The following is a 24,107-nucleotide window of genomic DNA, read 5'->3' on the forward strand; positions in this document are numbered from 1 at the left end:
GGGAGTGTGTGTCACAGATACTGAAGGATCTGAACTGGAAGACTCTTGAAGACGGATATAAATTATCCTGCGACAGTCTGCTAACAAAATTGTAAGAATCAGCTTTAAACGATTACTCTTGGAATATACTACAAGCCCCCGTGTATCGCTCACATAGGGATCATGAGGATAAGATAAGAATAATTACTGCACGCACAGAGGCATTCAAGAAACTCTAATAAATGGTACAATGGGGCGTACCCTCTGCTATGTACCTCATGGTGGTTTGCAGAGCACAGATGTAGATAGTGTACAGTACAATAAAACAGGTTAGATGCCTGAAGGGAGCCCTGCACTGAGCAGGGCACACACCCTGTGAATAAGGGTGCACCCAGCAGGTGCTCCCCCCCCCCCCCCCCAAGTCCACCCTCACCTTCCAAAAAGTTTTTTTCCAAACTGAAATAAAATCTGACCTGCCACATGGACACACCTCAAAAAGTAGAACATGTAATGGGTATTGAATAGCAACAAGCACATTCAGAATCATTTGCAATTAAAACTATTTCACCATACCCTGTGAATCAGGAGGGAAAAGAAAATCAGAAATAAAATTATGCTCCAAAAAAATATTTTTATAAATTCTTGTAACAAAATTTTATTCTCAATATTTATCATATTGAAAACTAGTGTGCAAACAATTTTCTACATATTAAACTGCTGGACTCATTCTTAGTTATAAAAATTGGTAAACAATTTTTACTTGTTTTCTTTTTGTATGGTACCAAAGGATGCCATTCAAAAATTATGCTTAACATTTAGGACTTGTACAGCAGGAAGCTATTAATAATACTGGATCTATTATAAAATTTACAAACAGCAATACATTATTCAGTCTGCACAAAGTGAAGCCTGCAGTAAATCCTTACACACACACACACACACACACACACACACACACACACACACACACACACACACACACACTTCTTCAAAAAATTAAAATACTTTGAAAACCATGTGAACAACATGAGTCTTTAAGACTGAGATCAATCCTTCATCACCACATTTTGACTTATTAAACACACAACAATATTACAAACATTTTTGAGTGAGATAATGTATATATACAACTGAATTCTTATAATGAATCAGCCGTAAAAATGGGTTTAAAAAGAATAGTTTTATATACAGAAAATTTACTGCCTATCACGTACAGACTAAAATGCAGTCTCTCTGAAAAAAGGTAAAAACTTAACCTAATATATGACAAACACAACAAACATGTTTCATCTGATCCATATATAAAATTAAACCACTTTATCTCGCAATGATGTGCTTACATAATCTGCAATATATACACAAATGTATTTACATATTCTCATTGACTACAAAGTAAAAAATTCATGATAATGTGATCCATTTATATGATCCACTGTTCTTAGTCATAAAAATATATTGTACAATATGTATCTGTACAGCTTACAATATATATTTACATTGTTTTCATTATTATATACAAGAAATTCTGTGCAACCATTGTGAATGCTGCAGTAAGTACATGACTCATTTGCGTTTCCAGAAAATCTTATTAAATTACAGGAAGTTGAAGATATATAATGTTTTGTGCTTTAATATCCATTAGGTAATTAAATAATAGGACTATTAGGGATGAGAAGATAATCTCAAATTCAGTGAACTGGTTCCTGAGGAACTTTTGAAATATGGTTGCTGCAACGGCGGGATCAACTATAATCGCAACCACTCACAATGAGCCCACAGCTTACCATTTGGTTCCCACCAACAACAGAACTGTCAGCATAGCAAAACCTTTTTTTAACGTAGCAATGATGTTGCTTTTGTACTAATTAAATCAAAATACACTATATGTACAATAAAATTTATACAAATGCTTTTTTCATATAAAATAAGATTAATGTCTATGCTGACCAGGTTGCAATAATATGGGCATTACTGGGGCAACAACAGAAAAATAAGTACAATCTCTGTTATTCAAACCACCTGCCAGAAAATAGTAGTAAAGAAAATTTTTCACACATATCACAGACACTGCATCTGTAAGATGTAGATAAATTATTAATGCTACACAACCAGCACAATAATCAATGCCAAATAGTATCTGTTTAGAACAGTATGTCACAATAATGATGTTAGGTCTTCAAACACGTGGATTAAAAGCTTATAACAGTAGGCAAATATTGTGATAGCAACTTTTGAAGTAGGAGGAGGAATACAGTATTTCTCTGAAGTGTCAAATTTCACTGGGCTGAATTATCAAAAAGCACAGAGAGAACTAAAATTGTGTAATTATGAAGAATTCTTAGAATTAATTTACTTAACATTGGAGAACAAATCACTTTTACCGAGAATAATCACTAGAGCAATCATCAAGCACACAAATGATTACAACACAGAATTAATTTTAGAAACATAACATTAACTATTGAATAAAAACAGCAATTTCGTCATTGTTTACTGTCACTGATTACTAGTGCAGCAAGAGTCTGAGAGACAGAAACTTCTGAATTAACCATATTTTAAGGACACGGAGTATAAATCTCTGTTGCAGCTTAAAGCTTTGATATTTCAGTTGAAGATGGCTCGCTTTTCATGCTTAAGAACATAGAGATTAATGGTTGGCTGTTATAATGTTGCAAGTATCCGAGTGAGACCAATGCAGGCTGCCACAACAGTTTGTCCAACTCCCCAGAACAATGCATATAACGCCCGCATTGGCATATTAGAGGAGTCGTACACAAATGCCACAGCAGCACTACTTACCACACCTGAAGTCAAAGGTGCTAAGACACCCATGATTAGGATGAAGACTGGGAAAAACCTGAAAAATACTGTTGATTAGTATGCTACACACAATGCAATAAATTAAATTTCACACTTACAGTTAGGAGTCATATGTTGAATTACAATCAACATAAAACTTCTAAAAAACAAAATCAAAGCAAGTTCAAGGCTTCCCATTATGGATAGAGATCAGTACTGAATCAATAACTGCGTACCTCGTTAAGTAAGTTTATAACACTATACTTCTAAAAATAGGCTGAATTTATGTAAGTAACATTTTCCTAGTCATACTGCTGGAAGATTTTCCTAGTCATATTGGATAAATGTTAGTAGAAACTAGACTACACTTTAAAAATGAAGATAACTCAAATTGAAGAGGCAGTTACAATTACAAGGCAGGAATGGAACTACTGGATAACACTACGGACATATAATTTCAAACACAGTATTTTTACCCCATCTTAAGTCAAATAAATAATGGAATTCAACTAAAGCAAAATTATACTATGAAAAATGGAGATCACAGAGTTTCTAAGACAGCATGAGGCAACAACTGACTGAAAAAGGGGATGAATTACAATGGGAAACTTTGAAGGAAGTACTGAAAGCAACAGGGGATGAACTAAAAGAAGTACAAAGGCTAACTTATTATGTAAACTAAATAAAGAGTCAGAAGTGTTATCTCAATGAGGAAGTCAAAACATTAAACTCTGCAGGGGGGAACCTCTGTGGTATACAGTCTAGGTAACAAAATTTATAAAGAAACAGTGACTGCTGTACAATATGTGTAAAACAAAACACAAGACTTCAGGAGCACAATAGGTGTGAAACAAACAGGAGCGAGAGAGAGAGAGAGAGAGAGAGAGAGAGAGAGAGAGAGAGACTTCAGGAACACAATAGGTGTTAAACAAACAAACAGGAGCGAGAGAGAGAGAGAGAATGATGTGTGTTTGGGGGTTGTCAAATATGGAATGCATGAACCAATGAATAAATACCATAGCAGAATATTATTAAAGACCTGTCTCAATTCCTGTCATACAAAAGGGCTATCAGTGACACCAAAGTTAGTGTCTAGATCCTCATGGATGACACAGAAACTAAAACTAAGGATCATTACGCAAAAGCATTTTCAAAGTTTTCTTTGGAAAGAAGGACCCAGAAGTACTGCCAAAGTTTGATTCTTGTATCTTGACAAAATGAGTGATATGGGTACTAGTATCACTGGCATTGAATAAATCTGGAGTAACTAAAATTGAACAAGGTCAAAGTGCCCAATGGAACCCCCTATCAAATTCTATACAAAATTTGCAACTGAGTTTTCCCCACTCTTAACCATTACGTAACATAAATCACTCAAACCCAAAAACATGACCAATGACTGGAAGAAAGTGTATGTCAAACCCATCTACCAGACAAGTAGAAGTGATCCAGCTGTTGTAGAATCTAAGAACAAGTTGTAAATTCAAACGTAATGAGATATCTTAAACAGATGATTGCCTCCATGCCAACCAGCACAGATTCTGAAGACAACTGTCATGCAGAACCTTATTCTTGTTCTCCTGAAAGCTATGGGTCAAGGCAGTAACGTGGACACAATGCTTCTTGAATTCGAAAAAAAAAAACATCAGAATCCTTACTGTACCAACCTTTACTAACAAAAATACAATATGACCGTACATGGCAGTGGTCAAAATTTGTGACTACACTACAGATTTCTTGGAAGTAAGGAGATAACATTTTATGCTGTATAGTGAATAATCTACAGACGTAAAAGTAACTTCATGTGTGGTCCATGGAAATGTGTTGGGACATTAGCTGTTAATGTTACATTTTAGTGAGAGGAAGACAACATTAACAGTATGTCAAACTTTTTGCAGATGATGCAGTAATTACAATGATATATTAATTGAAGAGTCTGCACTAATATCCATTCAGATGTTGATAAGATTCAATCAAAGTGGAGTGAAGACTGGCAGTTATCTTTAAATGCCCAGAAATGTAAAATGTGTTCTTTACAAAATGGAGAAAGTAATATTCTTTGACCACACCATCAAAGAGACACCAACTGAATAAATCCAACTTACAAAAACACCTAGGTGTAATAATCTGTCAGGGTATGGACTGGAATGATCACATAGACTCAACTGTGGGTAAGGTATCTGGCAGATATTGGTTCATGGAATCCATTTAGAAAGGGGATTGCACTTAGAATAAACCTGCAAAGGAGACTGCTTCTACAATATTGCTCAAGTGTACGGGGACCCTTAACAAACAGAGACGACAAGATAATGAATATATACAAAGGAGGACAGCTTGAATGTAAGACATTTGTTTGAATCATGAGAGAGTATTATGAAAAAGCTGAAATGACTGAATTGGCAGATGCTGGGAGATAAATGTCAATTATCCCATAATAGCCTACTTACATATCTTCAAGTTCCAGTATTAAGAGAGAACAAAGAATGTATTACAATCCTCTACATGTTGCTCCCATAAGTATATTTCGGACATGGAATGGGAAGAAACCATTATATGTGGTACAATAGGAAGTAGCCTCTAACATTCAATTTACATTGGTTGGCAGAGTATGGAAGTGGATGTGGATATAAAAGCTATGCAAAAAGATAAAGCCAACCTCAAATACAGGGTGCGCCAAAAAAAATGTATACACACTTTGAACTGTCATAGACAATTTATTTCCTGTTCTACAAGGTTAAATATCTGTGAGAAAGTAATGTTACGTTTCGTGTGTACATTCCAAGGCTGGTGCAACAGCTAAGTGATGAAAATCCAGATCGAAGGTTAGAATTTTATGAATGGGTTCAGGAGATGGTGAGACATGAACCGGGATTTATGGGTAGCATAATTTGGTCAGATGAAGCCCAATTCAAACTCAATGGACCTGTCAAGAGGCACAATTGTGGGTACTGGACTGAAGATAATCCTCACATTACAGTTGAAAAGACTGTAAATTTGCCTGGTGTAAATGTGTGGTGTGGTTTGTCTGCAAGGGGCTCATTGGGCCTTTCCGCTTTGAAGGTACTGTTACTGGAGAAACATACCTAATAATGCTTGCTGACTCCATATTCCCTGCCATTCGTGCATTATACGGTAATGATGAGTTTTATTTCCAGCAAGATGGCGCCCCACCGCACTATCATAGGGACGTATGAGGGCACACTTTGGAATGAGATTCAGGCAGTGTGCGCAGAAATCTCATTGGACACTTTGGTACGATGTACGGAATCAGTGGTGACTCGTACTCAGAAATGTATTGATGCTGAAGGCCACCAGTTTGAAAATTAATCACATTTGGAAAGTACATTTGTTTTTCCAACTGGACTTTAAGCTTTCCATTTCCAGAAATTTAACACTGTAGAATGGGAAATAAATTTTCTATGACGCTTCAAAGTGTGTATACATTTTTTTGACGCACCCTGTACTTTGACGGCCCAACATACATTCAAATTGACTGAAAAAAGGAAAATAACATAACAACACAGCAAATGAAACAGAAAAACTGCATTATAGATGCATTAAAAACTGAGATTGACAGGAACTGCAAAGTAAGAACAGCTATATAAGCATCAGGATTAGAGGCAAGGTGTATGTCACTTACAGGGAAGTTATACAGACTTTCACAGAAAAGAAAAGAATCTGTATGACATCAAAAGCTCAGATGGTTTGCATGTATGAAGCAAAGGTGAGAGGAATGAAAAGTGGAAGGGAATGTATAGAAAGGCTATATAAAGCAAAGAAGCTTTAAGATTATACACACATAAAAAAAAGTTTTGCGTCACCTCGGTTTCCGAGAGTTCCAGAACCTGTACAGAAAATTGGAAGAGAGATCAACGTAAGCATCATCTCCACCCTTTTTATTGCTCATGAAAACCACACATTGCATGTTGTATTACCATACAGTGAGACCTTCAGAGGTGGTGGTCCAGATTGCTGTACACACCAGTAACTCTAATACCCAGTAGCACGTCCTTTTGTATTGATGCATGCCTGTATTCATTGTGGCATACTATCCACAAGTTCATCAAGGCACAGTTGGACCAGATTATCCCACTCCTCAACAGTGATTCGATGTAGATCCCTCAGAGTGGTTGGTAGGCCACGCCATCCATAAACACCCCTTTTCAATCTATCCCAGACATGTTCAATAGGGTTCATACCTGTAGAACATGCTGGCCACTAGTCGAGCGGTGTCATTATCCTGAAGGAAGTCATTCACAAGACGTGCAATATTGGGGTGCGAACTGTGATCCATGAAGAGGAATGCCTCGCAAATATGCTGCCAATATGGTTACACTGTCGGTCGGAGGATTGCATTCATGTATTGTACAGCCGTTACGGCACCATCCATGACCACCAGCGGCATACATCGGCCCCACATAATGCCACCCCAAAACAGCAGGGAACCTCTACCTTCCTGCACTTGCTGGACAGTGTGTCTAAGGCATTCAGCCTGACCGCATTGCCTCCAAACACGTCTCCGACGACTGGTTGAAGGCATATGCGACACTCATCAGTGAAGAGAATGCGATGCCAAACCTGAGTGGTCCATTCGGCATGTTGTTGGGCCCATCTGTACCGTGCTGTATGATGTCGTGGTTGCAAAGATGGACCTCGCCATGGATGTCAGGAGTGAAGCTGCGCATCATGCAACCTATTGCGCACAGTTTGAGTCATAACACGATGTTCTGTGGCTGCACAAAAAGCATTATTCAACATGGTGGCACTGCTGTCAGGGTTCCTCCAAGCCATAATCCATAGGCAGAGGTCATCCACTGCACTATTAGCCCTTGGGCGGCCTGAGCAATGCATGTCATTGACAGCTCCTGTCTCTCTATCTCCTCCATGTCCAAATAGCATCGTTTTGGTTCACTTCAAGTCGCCTGGACACTTCCCTTGTTGAGCACCCTTCCTGGCACAAAGTAATAATGCGGACGTGATCGAACTGCGGTATTGACTGCCTAGGCATGATTGAACTACAGACAACATGAGCCGTGCACCTTCTTCCTGGTGGAATGATTGGAACTGATCGGCTGTCGGACCCCCTCCATCTAATAGGCACTGCTCATGCATGGTTGTTTACATCTATGGGTGGGTTTAGTGACATCTTTGAACTGTCAAAGGGACTGTGTCTGTGATACAATATCCACAGTCAACATCTATCTTCAGGAGTTCTGGGAACTGAGGTGATGCAAAACTCATTTTGATATATGTATAAAAAGTGAAGAGGAAGTGAATAAAAATGAGGCAGCGCTTAAAACGTTGCACAAGAAACTTGACAGAGCACTGAATGACATAAGCGGAAACAAAGCATCAAGAATTGGTAACATTCCCTCAGAATTATTAAAGATCGTTGGTAAACTAACCATGACCAAATTGTTCCATCTGGTCTGCAGGACATAAGAGACATGTAATCTAGGAATAACCTACAGTTCCCTACCGTAACACCCTCATAAATGTACCATACATCATACTTGATAAATACTAACATGAATTATGGACAAAACGAAGGAACAACTAGTAAAACCCAACCTGGGGGAAGAACTGAGGATAAGTTCTGAGAACTTTAGGAACACATGAAGCAATATTGTATTTTCAACTTATCTTAGAAGACAGACTGAAGAAAGGCAAATGTACACTTACAGTTTTTATAGGTTCCGAACCAGCAATGCAAGTTGGAGTAAACTCTTAAAATTCTGAAGCTATAGGATGGCAAAAGTTACCAAAAACTTGTAAAAAAAAACAGCCTGTAGTTACAGATGTCAAACAAGAAAGCATGAAAGGTAAGCAGTACATGAGAAGGGAGGAAAACAGGGTTGTAGGGTAATCTATCTCCCACGTTATTCAATCTGTACAATAAATAAGCAGTAATGGAAACCAATGAGAAAGTCTGTAAAGACTGTGGCATTATGTGACAGAGAAATGTGGAGGGTGAACAGTAGATGAGAACAAAAGAACTTTTCAGAAGTGCTGCAACAGAAGAATGCAGAAGATTAGATGGGTCAGTTGAGTAACTAATGACGTGATATTGAATCAAATCAGAGAGAGAAGAGCCTCAAGGCACAAATTGGTTAAATGAAGAGATTGGTTGATAGGACACATTCTGAGACACCAAGGAAAAGTTATTTTGATAACAGATGGAAGTTTTGTGTGTGCGTGTATGTGGGGGGGGGGGGGGGGGGTGAGTTAAAAACTGTAAAGGGAGAACAAGCCTTGAATGCAGTTAGCAAGCTGGAATGAATGTAAGCTGCAATATAAAGAAATGAAACAGCTCACACAGGATATGGTAATGTGGAAAGCTGAATCAAACCAGTCTTCAGATTTGTGACTGCAACACCAGCGAGCCTTGTGTGAAGTTGGTAATCTTTATGGGAAGGCAATGATGCGCATGGCCAGGAAGTAATTAGGTAATAGGCGTACCAATAACACAATTATTATAACTGTTGTTATCTGGAACTCTTACAATACAATGTGATTTAAAATCTGTGTTATATATTAGAATGATCTCTCACTGTCCACAAAGAAAACATTAAAACAGTGAGTGGTTTATTTTGTACTGAAATTGAAGTACATAATTCCTGTGGGTTAGAGTTCATTCGTGACAGTTGGAATAAAGTAATAACAGGATTGTTTTACTGACCTCCAAACTCAGATAATATGACTGCTGCATGATTCAAAGAAAACTTGAGTCTAATTTCAAACATGTACCCGATTCATATAACTGGTGGTGACTTCAATTTACCCTTGATATGTTGGCAAAAAAAACATGTTTAAATCTGGAGGTATGCATAAAACATCAACCGAAATTGTGCTAAACACATTCTCTGAAAATTATTTTGAACAATTAGTTCATGAGCCGATTCAAATAGTAAATGGTTTTGAAAACACACTAAACCTCTTAGCAACGGATAATCCTGAGGAAATAACGAGCATAAAAATGGATACAGGGATTAGTGAACACACAGTTGTAATAGCAAGACTGAAATACTGTAACTCCCAGATCACACAAAAAATAAACAAAAAATATATTTATTCCAAAAGGCAGATAACAATTCTGCTTGGTGCCTTCCTTATACAAAATTTCCACTCCTCCCACATTACAATGTAAGTGTAGAACACACGTGGTTTGAATTCAAAGAAATACTATTGACAGCACTTGAGAAATTTATGTCAAATAAATTAACAAACGATGGAGCTGATCCTCCACGATACACAACACGTCTGAACACTTACAGAGAGAGAGGGGGGGGGGGGGGGGGGGGGGGGAATTAAACGATCGCAAAATCCCCAAAGATTGGTAGATTTTTACAGGTCAAAATTTTGTGCGGTCTCCAATGTGAGGTGCTTATAATAATTTCTATAACAAAACCCTGTCTCAAAACTTGGTAGAAATTGGTTTGTAAATAAAGTATGGTAGTTACAACACACAATCAATGCCTTCTCTGCATGATAGCAATGGAAATACTATAAATAACAGTGCAGCTTAAGCAGAGTTACTACACACAGCCTTCTGAAATTAGAATTAACTGAAGGTCTAAGTCATTTTCATAAAGATTACAAAAAAATTCAAAGCCTCTGATGAGATTCAAACCCTTAACCTCCTGATCAGGAGGCCTTTGCTGTGACCATTACACTACGCAAACAATCCATATTTTTCTACACAAATTCACCAAACAGCCATTCAAATTGAGAAGTTAATTTATTTTGTTTTCGTTACCATTTTCAACAACTCAATATGCCATCTTCAGGCCCCATATGCACCTCTCAAAAATTACTGATATTGTCATACTGGGTGCATCTGCTTCTGGATGTTGTGGATTCTCGAGTGCTTCCTTCGGAGACTTGACTGCAACTGCAATCTGTATTTTTTTTTTAAGCTCCGGAGCATCATACGAAACTCCAATTTCTTTTCCCCAATGGCTATTTGCAAATGATGGCCCACCAGGCTGAATGGCTGCAGGGTGTGATACCAGGAGCATTAACGTCACTTGGACATTTTCAAACTATCAATCCTACTGTCTACTGCTGGGGACATCTCATTGTCAGTGTAAATATATGCTTGATCCAAATGAAAACCACAAATATGTGTGTGTGTGTGTGTGTGTGTGTGTGTGTGTGTGTGTGTGTGTGTGTGTGTGTGAAAGAAAAAGAGGATCAAAATGGTCAAATGTTTTGTGAAATGATTTGTCTAAAAGTAAGAAATAAAATAAAGAAACATTTGATGCACCTCATTTGCTGTACATGATTTTGGGCATCATTCAAAAGCATCTGACATCTTCCCTAATCTAGTTTATTTCTTTTTAGACAAATCATTTCACACAATGTATGACAAACTTTTTTATTTTCAAGTTTTGCTCAAAAAAATTGTTCTTATTGAAATTTCATTTGTTTTCCTAGTGCCTTCTGTCTTCAAAATGTGCTGGACTTAGTACTCCACAATTAAATATCACACCAATATAACTTTTTATGTGCAAATTAGCTAGGCCTTTAAGAGATGAACTTTGATACTTCATTTCAGCTGTTTCATGAAATATTTCAATTTTCCCCTCAAATCACTAATTAAGTTTTTCTTAATTACCCTGATTTTTTCAAAGCTATTAATCCACCCACCCCCCTCCTCACCACCCTCTCCACTCCAAAACTAGACCTCACACCCATCAATTTGATACTCCATTTGTCAATTTACCACTCTGTACAACTTCTTACACTACAAAAATTAGGACAAGACAGCTATTGTGGAATTTATTAAGCAAAACGGCACCAGTAGTCTGCCACTTGGTAAGCAAATTCCTATCAGTCTGTCACTTGTTCACTAGGTGGCAGAATCTTGCAGGTGCTTGAACACCAAACAAGAACATTGTACAAGCTGCTGCCCCCTACTAGACACTTGCACCGGCGATGAACAATGTTTTGTTATCTGGTTCCTGCATTGTGAAGACAAATCTATTTAAATTCAATGTAGAATGTTATTCCAGTATGGTGATGCATGTCTGATTCAGCAATGCTATGAATAAAGCCACAAGTCTGAAACACTAAAATATCCATGGCTGACGTCCTCACCTGGATCAGGCATCACATCGTAACTCTAGGAAACACCACAGCTGTTGACGACATTACAATGGAAAAACTGCCTATTGCCACTGAATGTACCCTCTACCAGGCATCTCATATTGGTTTACAGAGCATATATGTAGATGCAAGTTATGACACTGAATGAACTGTAAACGTAAGTCATGGATGAGCACACCACATTATCCAGAAAGTTCTCCAATTTCACAGCCTACTTGATGATATCTGAAGTTTGTCTTTCCCATTTGTTATATGCACTAGATCTTTACGAGAATTATTTACATATATTTCCACAACTAAAAGAAACATTGGGCTATCAGTAGTTGTGTTCAATGTAGTTGTGCACCATACAGTGCACAAATAGTTGCAGTGTCTCCTAAATGAATTCTACTCCAAGGGCATTCAAAAACTTTGTAGGTTATGTATAAAAGTGATGGTAGTTTTGTGATGTACACACAACAAATAATTCTTAAAAAGATTTTCACTGGATTCACCTTGTGAGTTGTAAAATTGGGACATCAGTATTTAAAATGAAAAATTACAAAAACAAAAATCAGAACAACAGATTGGGATAAAAATGTAATTTGGAATACAATAAAAGAATGTTGGCTTTCTAAGCAAATTTCACTGACAATTATTACTGGCTACTTATCCAAGTAATGGTTTTGTCTTGCTGCAGAAATTCAACGAGTATCTTAATTGTCATTCTATGGCAAAGTGCAGGAGCCACTTAGAAAGCCACTTTTATTGACATGTCCTCAACCCTCCTGTCCCAAGGGAGAATCTTGCTGACATTCCCATATCTTTACAAGTGAGAGCTCTGGTCAGTGATTGAGGATATGGTAGTGAACAGCTATCTTGTACGAAGTATCAGATAAACTGAAGCCCTCGATAAAACAAAAAATCATCAATTATGGAGTCATGCAATAAATGTTGGACCTAACAGAGCAACAGTGGAAAATTGTGGGTTTTGGGTAGGCACAAAATAAAATCTAAATAAGAACCACAATAAATGAAAATCTTAACACAAAAGCAACAAAAAAAGCATGATACAACAATTGGTATCAGACACAATAAAAACTGCAAACTAACTGCAATTGGTATCGAAAACATCACCTGATCTATACAGCTCAACCCAAAAGACTGATAAAAATAAAGAAAACCAATACACACATAAACAGCAAAAAGACATAGCAATTAACAAAATGCAGTTCCGAAAACATCACTTCACCTATATAGCTCGACAGGAAAGCCCAAAAACAGATATCAATACAGATAGTAAACTATCATAGCAATTAAACAAAAATGAAAAGTCAACTTATTAGGTAAGATTAAAAAAGCCATCCCTCTTCAAAATCAATTTAAAACAACAAAAACCTTCTAGAATCACAAAAGAGAAGCAAAAGCCAATGTCATGCACAAAACAAACCCAGTGTAAACCTTACCTTTCCCACATACTACATCACAAAATGAAAACCAATCAATCATGGTATGTTCACAGACATCTGTTTCATGCACAGCATATCTGACAGTACATACATAAAAAAATAATATGTTAATATAACTGCAACTGACAAACTAAGCTGAATCATTCAAACAAAACCACTTCGCTGACTGACTACCACAAATAACCACGTCGACATCTCCACATATATCCATCAGAAGAACGACTGGTAGATAATTTAGTCAGCCTCTTGTTCTGAACACATATGACATTTGCAGTAATTACTGATCACATTTAACTTCTGGAGAAAAGTAACTATGGACTGTAAATCTTCCATTTTGTGTCACAACATACAGCTACTGAACTTAACTGACAGCTATTTCAAACTATGCAACACATAAGCACAGAGAAAGCAAACCAGGCTAGAGCACAAACTAGAGGTAACATGTACTTACCTCGCATGCCTTCACCAGCACAAATCACACCATTCTCCACAAACCCTATACAGACTACAAACACAGCATAAACTAATGCGACTAGCAATCTCCAACAAATCAAACCAACAATCCACAAACTTATGATGTCAAGGCTCAAAAGCCGACAGGTAATATCAAAGGCTCAAACTGATCCCTGTAGACTAAAAAACTGCACAAAATATGTTCACCTTTTGTCTAGACCTTTCCTCTATTCTGTTGGCTTACACTTCAAAGTGGGTAACCAGAAAAACTGTCACAATCAGTAATCTCTGCAAGAGAAATAGACTACAAAACAGTCCAAGATGTGCCTGAGAATGCGGAACACAGATACAACTCTAGTGTCATTGTCAACGTAACACTGAAAAAAGGGAATGAGCAACAACATCTATGTCGAAACTTACGGGCAGATTGAAACTGCGCGCTGTGCTGGGACGGTAACACGGAACCTCACCTTTCGTCGGCAATGTTCATACTGGTTCAGTTTATCCAGGCGCAACTCTCAACCTCTCCTCACAGCTTCACATCAGACAGCACCTTTCTTTGGTATAACTGAAGTTCATGGTACCAGGCCTTGGTCTGGACCCGTGACGTCATCAAAATGGCAGACATCCCTATTTCAAGCTTATACAATATGGCAGCCATGACATCATTCATTCATACATGAAAAGAGACAAATAATATGAACAACATTTAACTGCAGAACTAACATGAAACTAACAGGGCAACCATGGGGATGGGAGTTTTGGACGGGGAAAAACTAAATATGACAATCCTAATAATGAAGACATACAAAAACAAATATCAATGCAAAAATCAAGCAAAAAAGTTTAAACAAAGTGATATTTAAGAAAACTGGTATCTGGAGGAGGAGGAGGGGGGAGAGAATAAGAAGAAATACCGGAAATTTCATGTGATCTACACAGCTCAAATAAAGACCACAAATCCACAATGTGGGATCACACATAGATACCATCCCTCTGCTATTCTACAGTTGGTAATGGAACGGCAAGTTTCCGTCTGACACCGGTAGCAGTCCCGGAGGATCTGGTGGACCCAATGGTGCATGTCTGCTGAGTCACACCTCAGAGCTCTGTACTTCGAGCGCCCTCTGCTGCCACAATATGGGACGACCAGCGGCAGGCCCTCAGCCCACTCGTGCTTGGAGCCACTTCGCTATGCAAACACTACCTAAATGTATCTCAAGACTCAATCGTTCATGCTTTACTACAGTGAGCCTTATCCTAGATAACACTGTGACAGCTGAACTCTCTCTACTGCTGCCATATTTTTAATGAGTCTTCATATGCTTGGAGAAATACAAGTTATTAAATAAATCACCTGTTGGTTGTGTTATTTTGTTCGCTAGCCATTTCTGCTTTGCCCAGCCTTACAACAACAACAGTTGGTGCACCACTCTGTAGCCCACTCCTCTATGCCGTTGAGTCCAAAGTTGTACATAACACACAAAACGCGCACATACTGTAGCTCCGAAACCGGTGCCAGGAATTTCACTTTATCTCTATAGCTCAATCAAAACCAACAATACCTCAAAACCAAACAGTAACAAACACATAACTTGACCTACGTAACTGAACTGAAGTCCATTGTATCACAAAACCAAAACCCACGCACCTAACTAATATTGAAAAACTAGCTGCACCAATGTAGGTTAAATAAACTCCACGATACCTACGAATCTCTATCCAATATAATTACCAACTACTATGGGCACAACACAAAAATACATAAAAAATTGCATTAACACCTTTTCGATATACAAGAAACACCTGATTGAACATATAAACATACATACTTACCAACCAAAGTAAGCCAGCATGCAAATTCGTCTATCTAGCAATAACAGAAATAATGTGTCATCAACAGAATCTCCCGAATGGACAGCCCAGAATCCTCAAACCAGGAGTTCCTGTGGATTTAAAGCCATACACTGTTCTGCAGGCAACACCACTTATGCTGGCCCAAGATGCAGCAATCTCCTACCTTCTCCTCAAATGTGACACTACATGTAATTGGCAATTAAACCAAGTAACCGTAGGAATTTAATCATGGTCAACACATCCCTTCATTGCAGCTTGCAGGAACCTACTTGAGAACATCACTGTCATATCCATAACTGATCACAGAATGAAGGCATTCATGACCGAATGACATAGCTGCTGGTAACCCTTCCGGCATGTGAGGTCGTGGTCCAAGAAACTTTCCGTTTCTGACGTTTCATCCAGGATCTCACTGGACATCTTCAGAGGCACTCCTCCGCTGAGTCTTGCCGACTGACTGGTCAGACGTCTGAGAGCGACATATATACTGTAGGAAAGGGGGCATGGTTGAAGTAACACATGATAAGCAGAGATAATCCTTATCAAAGATAAAACTCAACTATCGACAGTCATCTTGTCAAAGATAAAATTGTCTAGCAATTCTGCAGAGTTACTGTCCATATGTCGCGAAGTTTCATTGCCTCCTCTTTTCTGTTAAAATTATCCTGATGCTTATAAAAGTCAATGGCTTCTCTGCTCTGCATAGTCATGGATAACAATTTGACTTTGTAGATAAAATTTCCGTTTCAGAAAACTTCACTTTGTGGTTTCCTGACTGAAGAGCATGCTCTACTACAGCAGATCTCTCTATTTTTCCTAGTCGGCGAAGACTTTTGTGCTCTTTTAGCCATGTATTTACGCCTCTTGGTAGTTCCAATATAAACTTTACCACACGTACACTGAATTTTGCATACACCACATGTCGACAGAGGAGGGTGTTTATCTTTCACAGGTCAGAGTACTTTACTTATTTTCTTTGTTGGTCTAAAGACCAGTCTATGTCAAGTTTCTGTAAAATCTTACCGATCTGATCCATTACTTTTTTAATAAAAAGGAGAGAAACTGTATTTTTCTGTTGTCGTGGTTCATCCTTGTCCTTCGGTCTTCTGTTCCTTGGCCATAAAATTCTCTTTACCTCTTTCCCTGAGTAGCCATTTTTCTCAAAGGCTTCCTTTAAATGTTTTGTTTCAGCATCCAGGTGTTTTGATGTGCATATCTGTTCAGCTCTATCGAGAAGACTTTTAATCACACCTCTATTTTGTTGTGGATGGTGATTGGAGTTTTTATGCAAACATCTGTCAGTATGTGTTACTTTCCGAAAGAATTTATGTTCCAAACTTCAGATCGTCTCATAACTTTGGAACAAAGTTTTTTGGAAAGTAACACATACCGACAGATATTTGCATAAAAACTCCAATCACCATCCACAACAAGAGAGAGGTGTCATTAAAAGTCTTGTCAATAGAGCTGAACAGATATGCACATCGGAACACCTGGATGCTGAAATAAAACATTTGAAGCAAGCCTTTGAGAAAAATGGCTACTCAGGGAAAGAGGTAAAGAGTATTTTATGACAAAGGAACAGAAGACTAAAAACAAGGATAAACCACGACGATGGAAAAATACAGTTACTCTCTCTTTTATTAAAAAAGTAATGGATCAGATCGGTAAGATTTTAGGAGAAACATGACATGAGACCGGTCTTTAGACCAACAAAGAAAATAAGTCAAGTACTTTGATCTGTGTAAGATAAATGCCCTCCTCTGTCGACCTGTGGTGTATACGAAAATGTGTGTACATGTGGTAAAGTTTATCTTGGAATTACCAAGAGGATAAATACACAGCTAAAAGAGCACAAAAGTCTTTGTCAACTAGGAAAAATGGAGAGATCAGCTGTAGCAGAGCATGCTCTTCAGTCAGGAAACCGCAAAGTGAAGTTTTCTGAAACAGAAATTTTATCTACAAAGTCAAATTGTTATCCATGACTATGCAGAGAAGCCACTGACTTTTATAAGCATCCGGATAATTTTAACAGAAAAGAGGAGGCAATGAAACTTAGCGACATACGGACAGTAGCTCCGCAGAATCTCCAGACAATTTTATCTTTGACAAGATGACAAGCGATAGTTAAGTTTTATCTTTGACAAGAATTATCTCTGCTTATCATGTGTTACTTCGACCATGCCCCCTTTCCTACAGTATATATGTCGCTCTCGGATATCCGACCAGTCAGTCGGCAAGACTCAGTGGAGGAATACCTCTGAAGATGTCGAGCACAGTCCTGGACGAAACATCAGAAATGGAAGTTTCTTGGACCATGACCTCACATCCTGAAAGGTTTACCAGCAGCTATATCCATAACTAACAAAAAATAGCACACAAAATGAAATCTCCAACTGTAAACAATATTGTGCACTAATAATTCCAAGCCTGAAAATGAATCTATTACCCATCAAAATAACTCACTAACAAACCACCAGAAACTTTCCCAATATTATTCCCACAAGCAGCACTCATGGAGTCCAAGGAATCACTAACATCAGTCACAAACACTTTAGAAACTTAACCATCCCACACTACATAGTACCACAGCATATTCAAACCTGGGCTCTGCACACACAATCCATTTCAAACACAACTCACCTTCATGATGTCACGTAAAACAATACAGTTACATTACTGTGCAAAGCAGACCAGTTACATTACTGTGCAAAGCAGACAGGAGGTATCGCAAACTTCTATTGACCACCTATCACCCACCTTCCAACCTGTTTCGCAAGGAATCCAAAAATGTTACATAAGTACAAAAACATCAATGGCATTGACCAACCCATCCTCAGCTGAAGAATGAACCCTCCACCACACATTGTACAGGGGCTTTCAGAGTATATATGTGGACTTAGAGCATCAAACATTTATCTGTGGTAGAATTCATGACAATAAATTCTTTTTATGGTAAAGACAGTTGCCAAAGTAGTTAACAAAGACAACTACTGCTACCTGCAGATATCTACTGACAGAAAATTGAGACATACAAGGAAGCAAAGAGCACTCTTTGCCACTGTAATATGGATCATCACCTCCATTGGCAATAGCTCAAGCGAACACACGGCCTATGAAAATCACAAACAAGGAACACTATTGTCTCAAACACTGAACACGGAAATTCCCCAGCATACTGTATGGACAAATGAGCCTGGACAACTGTGATTTCTATTTGCTCTGGCATCATACCTCTCATCGCACATGCTATACCAAGGTTTATTGGGTTACTGGAGAGTTACTTAAACAAGAATACAGTAAATGTCGGTCAGCGTGCACACTCAACACCAGTTACTTTACACTCAACACCAGTTACTTTCAATGTTGTAGCACATTCTATGTTGATATTAAAAGTATCACTTCTGAATCTCCTGCAATACCAAGTACTGTGAAGAAACAGTTCTCCAACTTTGTCATCTCACAGACCTGATGAAATGTTATAGGACTGCTATTTGCACCTGTTGACTATTGCTGGGTGCTATTGTTGGAACTGTCCTACATGGGATTCATGGAATATGATTGACGTACTGAGATGCAAATAAAAATAGTTGGTACTTGACATCAGACAGGTCCAAGAGTTTTTTCTTGACATTTTAGTGTTCTTCATCTCTGCCAATGCTATGACTATATGAAACATGAGAAGTTATGCCTTGATTCTGATTATAAAATTAACTGTAGATCCCCTTATAACTGGTTGGGTATATTAGTTTTCAGGTCAGGTCATACCACCCCCAATACAACCAAGAGTAGCTATGTGTCAAACACACATTACACTACGGAAATAATTTAAGAGTAGAGGAGACCACTCACTGAACTGCATAAGTGTTGAGTCATGAACAGGCACACAAATGAAAATTTGTGTGTGTCACAGTGGCTCGATGCTTCTGATATCTACTGGATGGTCTCCTTTATTTCTAAATTACTTACATTCTGCCAGCACTTTATAGTATATTTGTACATTACACCTGTCACACGGGCTACAAGGAGACAGGTCTGCGATGAGGAAAAAAGTCAAAGATGTAGATTTAATTTAAGTGCAACACTATGAAATGACACTACTGTATTACAGTGCCAATTTTAATTACACATTAACTAACAAAAGTAAATTTAAAGAGTTCTGAAAGAGACTCCTCTACACGCGAAAGGAGTTTCCAAGTTGAAAGTTCTTTAATTCAGTCTTAAGCTTCACTGCATTATCCATAAGAAAGTAGTGTTCTGATAAGTTGTTGAAAACGTGTACCTTTATATTTGACTATTTTCTGGGGTCAACGGAAGCATCCGATTCCACCCGTTTGCTTTGACCCGTGACGTAAGGCGGCTGTTGTATGTGACGTCATGACGGTGTGGAATTTAGTTTGTGAGGGTGGCGTGTTTTTAGGTGACGTTTTGATGTGATCGAAGGTGATCTCTGGTGGTGTGTTTATGTGTTGTGTGTTAGGTGATGTTTTTGGTTTAGTTTGCGTGTGTGGCGTGTTTATAGGTGGCGTATTGTTGAGGTCAGTGGTTCTCTCTGTTGGTGTGTTTATGGGTAGCGTGTTATGTGGAATATGGGGTTCATTTGTGTGGTAGTATTGCACGTGTGTGGTATCAGTAGTGACTGTGCTTTCAGCGGAATATTTTTCAGTGAGTTAACAATTTTGGTTTTGTTATGTTGACATTATTGTAATTTTTTTCTGTTTTTCATGTGTGAATTTTGGTAAATTGCTTTGTTTATGTCTTTGGTAGGTATGGATATGACTGACAAGGTCAACAGTTTTCGGTTGTCGGCGATGATTGGGGACAGTGCATTGTCTCTAATGAAATTTCTTCAACTATTCGGATTTTTGGATGAAGTCGTAAAGTGTTCAGTGTGTCGTGAAGAAATGAGGCTTACTAAAGTCCCAGTGTCTCAGACCAGGGACAGCTATATGTGGAGATGTAAGAATAACAGGTCAAGGGAAGTGTTCAATTCCAATTTTGATTTTCTACGGCTTTTTTTATGGTACTATTAACTGTGGTGGTGGTGGTGGTGAAGGTTTTGAGATTTATAGTGTGGTATCGATAGTTGCTGTTGACCTACATAGGTCAAGGGAAGTGTTTGATTCCAATTTTGTTGGTTTGTGTTTTTTGAGGTAGTGATGATGGTGGATGTGGTTGTAGTTTTGGGTTTCATGATTTGGTATCGGTAGTTTCTGTTGACACATAAGTCAAGGGAAGTGTTCGATTCCAGAGGATATTGTTTTTGGTTGATTTTGGGAAGGTTGTGATCATTTTATTTTATCGTTTGGTTTAGTGGCATGTGTTAATTTTTAGTTTGTCCCCACCCAAAAACCCCAAATTTCCCTTGCTCGTCCCATTAGTTTCATTATAAGAGGGTGGGTCAAATGAAAATCTTAAATTTGTAAAAACAAATTGAAATTTTGCGCCGTTATCCTATAAGTCGGTAAGCGTGCTACAAACAGCATGCAGAATGGCCTGTGGGTGGCAGCATAGTGCAGATGTACACATACCGTCACATGGCGTTCTGTTATTCGGTTTTTGCGTAGTGAAGGTGTGAAACCTATTGAAATTCATCAACGAATGAAGGTTCAGTACGGTGATGCATGTTTGTCACAGCAGCAAGTCTACGAATGGAGCAGGAAGTTCGCAAATAGTGTGACTTCAGTGGAAGATGCTCCTCGTTCAGGTCAGGCACAACAAGTTGTGACTCCACAGAACATTGCAGCAGTTGAAGCCATAGTGAAGGAAAACCGCCAAATGACACTGAATGACATTACAGCACGTTTACAGATTAGTCATGGGTCAGCACACCACATCGTGCATGATGTGCTCCAGTTTCACAAAGTGTCTGCAAGATGGGTGCCATGGCAGCTGAGTCCTGAAACGAGAGAACGATGTGTTGATGCTTGTGAAGAACTACTTCGGCACTTTGATTGAGAAGGTGATGGCTTTCTTGCACGAATTGTTACTGGGGATGAAACCTGGGTTCACTTCCACCAACCGGAAATGAAGAGAGCGAGCAATGAGTGGCGTCATTCCTCATCACCAAAGCCAAAGAAGTTACGAACAGAACCATCGGCAGAGTAGGCTATGCTGACACACTTTTGGAATGAAAAAGGCGTCATTTTGGAACCACACATGCCTAGAGGGACCTCTGTCACCAGTGCATCATACAAGGATATCCTAAAAAATCATCTGTGGCCTGCAATCAAATCAAAGCGACATGGATTGCTATCAGCAGGTGTCTTTTGCAACATGACAATGCAAGGCCCCACACTGCCCGTACAACAGTTGCAACAATCACAGACCTGCATTTTGAGTGTCTTCCTCATCCACCATACTCACCAGACCTTGCCCCAAGTGATTTCTATATGTTTGGACCACTCAAAGCAGCAATGGGAGGAAAGAAGTTCAGTTCTGATGAAGAGGTACACCATGCGGTGCATGAGTGGTTGCATGGACTACCAAAAGAATTTTTTTCTAAAGGAATTTATGCACTTTGTAAGTGCTGGAGGACTTGCATTGAGTGTGGGGGAGATTATGTTGAAAAGTGATACAGCTTTGTACCACTTCTGCACAATAAATAATATTTTAAAAAATATTTAAGGTTTTCATTTGACTCGCCCTCGTATTTTTGGAGAAATATGTGTTTGATGGTTTTTCGATCTATTTTTGTGTTTGTTGTCATGTTTACGTAATGATGTCATAGTCGTGATATTGGAGTAGTTGTGAATGATAGTTTCCACCATATTGGTGACATCCTTGGTCAAAGCAGACTGTTCACACAAACTAAGTTGACACCCTGCACAGTGGCTAATGGGAAAAATGGTAAATGCATTTCTCATTTACTGTCACTCCTGTCAGTCACTGTACCAAGCGTCAACTTAGTTTGCATGAACAGTAGTAATTATGTTTTGTTTCGGACCAAGCATCAGTACAAAAGCATAGAAAAGACTACGAAGTAACTGATCTTTACAAGTTTCATCTAAGAGCCTTACCATCATGCTCAACTGCAGTAAAGTGACTTACAAAATATGTCCAGTTCTCAAAAGTAGCATTTGAAGATATTAATTATTTTCATTGCTTTACATAATAACAAACTTTCTCTGAGGAGTTGGTAAAAACTCACGTGAAGAGCGAAGAATTCCTTCAAACATATTGAAAGAAAACGTCCAACAACTACTAGTTGTAATGGAACTATATAGTACCACAGCGGTGTAATATTGGCCCTTGCCAACTACCAACAAGTTTTATCAAAGAAGAACTAGGGAGTCTAGAACACAGGATAAGTTCATCAAAACATTAAGTCACACACATCCAAACCTAACACATGGCTAATGATTGCTTTGCTTTACATTAAAAGTGGCTGACTACTTCGACAATTTCTTATTGCAAAATTAAATCTCCTGCCTCCTCCGTGTAATATCTTCCTTGTATCTCTTATATTCACATCACTTCACCCAACATTATTCCTCCAAATAAAAATACATTCGTCATTAGTTCCCGCTAATTACTTAAAAATGTTCCACTTCCAGGGAATGACATATTATTTCATCATAGTGTTATGTTATTTTGTGAGGGTATGTGATAAAATACATCACGGCATGTATTCTGCAAGTAACAATACACAACAGTTATATAAGTCATCAACACAACACCAACAGCATTGACTTCTAGGGTTTTGTAAAACGATAGCAAACTTACTTGCCATAAATGTGTTTCCTGAGTGTTGCAAATGCTATAGCTGCAGCAACTGCATGGACGAAGACTGAAGAGAGAAGTGCCCAGAGGAACACATGGTACCACATTTCTGGAAACAAGCATAACGATTACCTATGTCTTCTTACCAGTGGCTTCAGAAAATGAGTAGAGGTATATTTGGCTCTTACCAGCAAAAGTGTTCAGTGGATCATTTTGGGCGAGACTTATAGTAGCACCACTATCAACCTCTGGAATTTGTGACTCCGTTGACATTATGAAGTGATGAATTGCTTATCCAAACAATTCTCTTTCTCTTAAACTTCAAGTGTCGTATAAAGTTATTTCTAGTTGTTCCATTATAATAAAGGTCGAATAGAGTTTGAAAAAGCCTGAAATCTGTTGCTCCTGAACATTAATTTTCGACCTTGACCACCTCGCCCCCTCGCTACTAGCGCATGAAAATGAGCACAGTATTCTTCCAGAATTATTTACTTTCTGCTATTCAAATTGTTTTGTTGTTGAAAGTCCGGCAAGTTTAACTATCAAAGGAAAACATGACATCGGGTCTCTGCCGTAGAACCCTCGGTAAATGATAATGCCAGTACCTTTTGAAACGGGAGATCATGATGACTATTTACATACGGAGAAAACACTACCGAACACAATTTCATGTCATTCACATACCTTACTCCTCGCCACCATAACGTGTTTGAACTCTCTGGTCCGACACCAAAGACGCAT

At 38.4% G+C, this 24,107-nt stretch overlaps 1 protein-coding gene across 1 annotated transcript; it reads right to left on the reverse strand.

Annotated features, from left to right (window-relative positions):
* Positions 1-626: 626 nt before the first annotated feature.
* On the reverse strand, positions 627-23,995 carry LOC126175545 (transmembrane protein 170A). Its single transcript, XM_049922389.1, has 3 exons — positions 23,555-23,995; positions 23,370-23,475; positions 627-2,836 (listed from the first exon to the last, which is right to left on the reverse strand). Exons 1-3 carry the CDS (start codon positions 23,637-23,639, stop codon positions 2,641-2,643), a joined length of 387 nt encoding a protein of 128 aa, XP_049778346.1. The 5' UTR covers positions 23,640-23,995; the 3' UTR covers positions 627-2,640.
* Between the last annotated feature and the right edge of the window lie 112 nt (positions 23,996-24,107).

Source organism: Schistocerca cancellata, chromosome 3, assembly GCF_023864275.1.
Source record: "Schistocerca cancellata isolate TAMUIC-IGC-003103 chromosome 3, iqSchCanc2.1, whole genome shotgun sequence".
Lineage (NCBI taxonomy): Eukaryota > Metazoa > Arthropoda > Insecta > Orthoptera > Acrididae > Schistocerca > Schistocerca cancellata.

Coding starts and splice junctions, on each gene's coding strand:
- LOC126175545 (XM_049922389.1), bottom strand. CDS start 23,639: ATGTCAACGGAGTCACAAATTCCAGAGGTTGATAGTGGTGCTACTATA. Junction 23,476..23,554: donor TCCACTGAACACTTTTGCTG/GTAAGAGCCAAA, acceptor GCTTGTTTCCAG/AAATGTGGTACCATGTGTTC. Junction 2,837..23,369: donor AGGAAACACATTTATGGCAA/GTAAGTTTGCTA, acceptor AGTATTTTTCAG/GTTTTTCCCAGTCTTCATCC.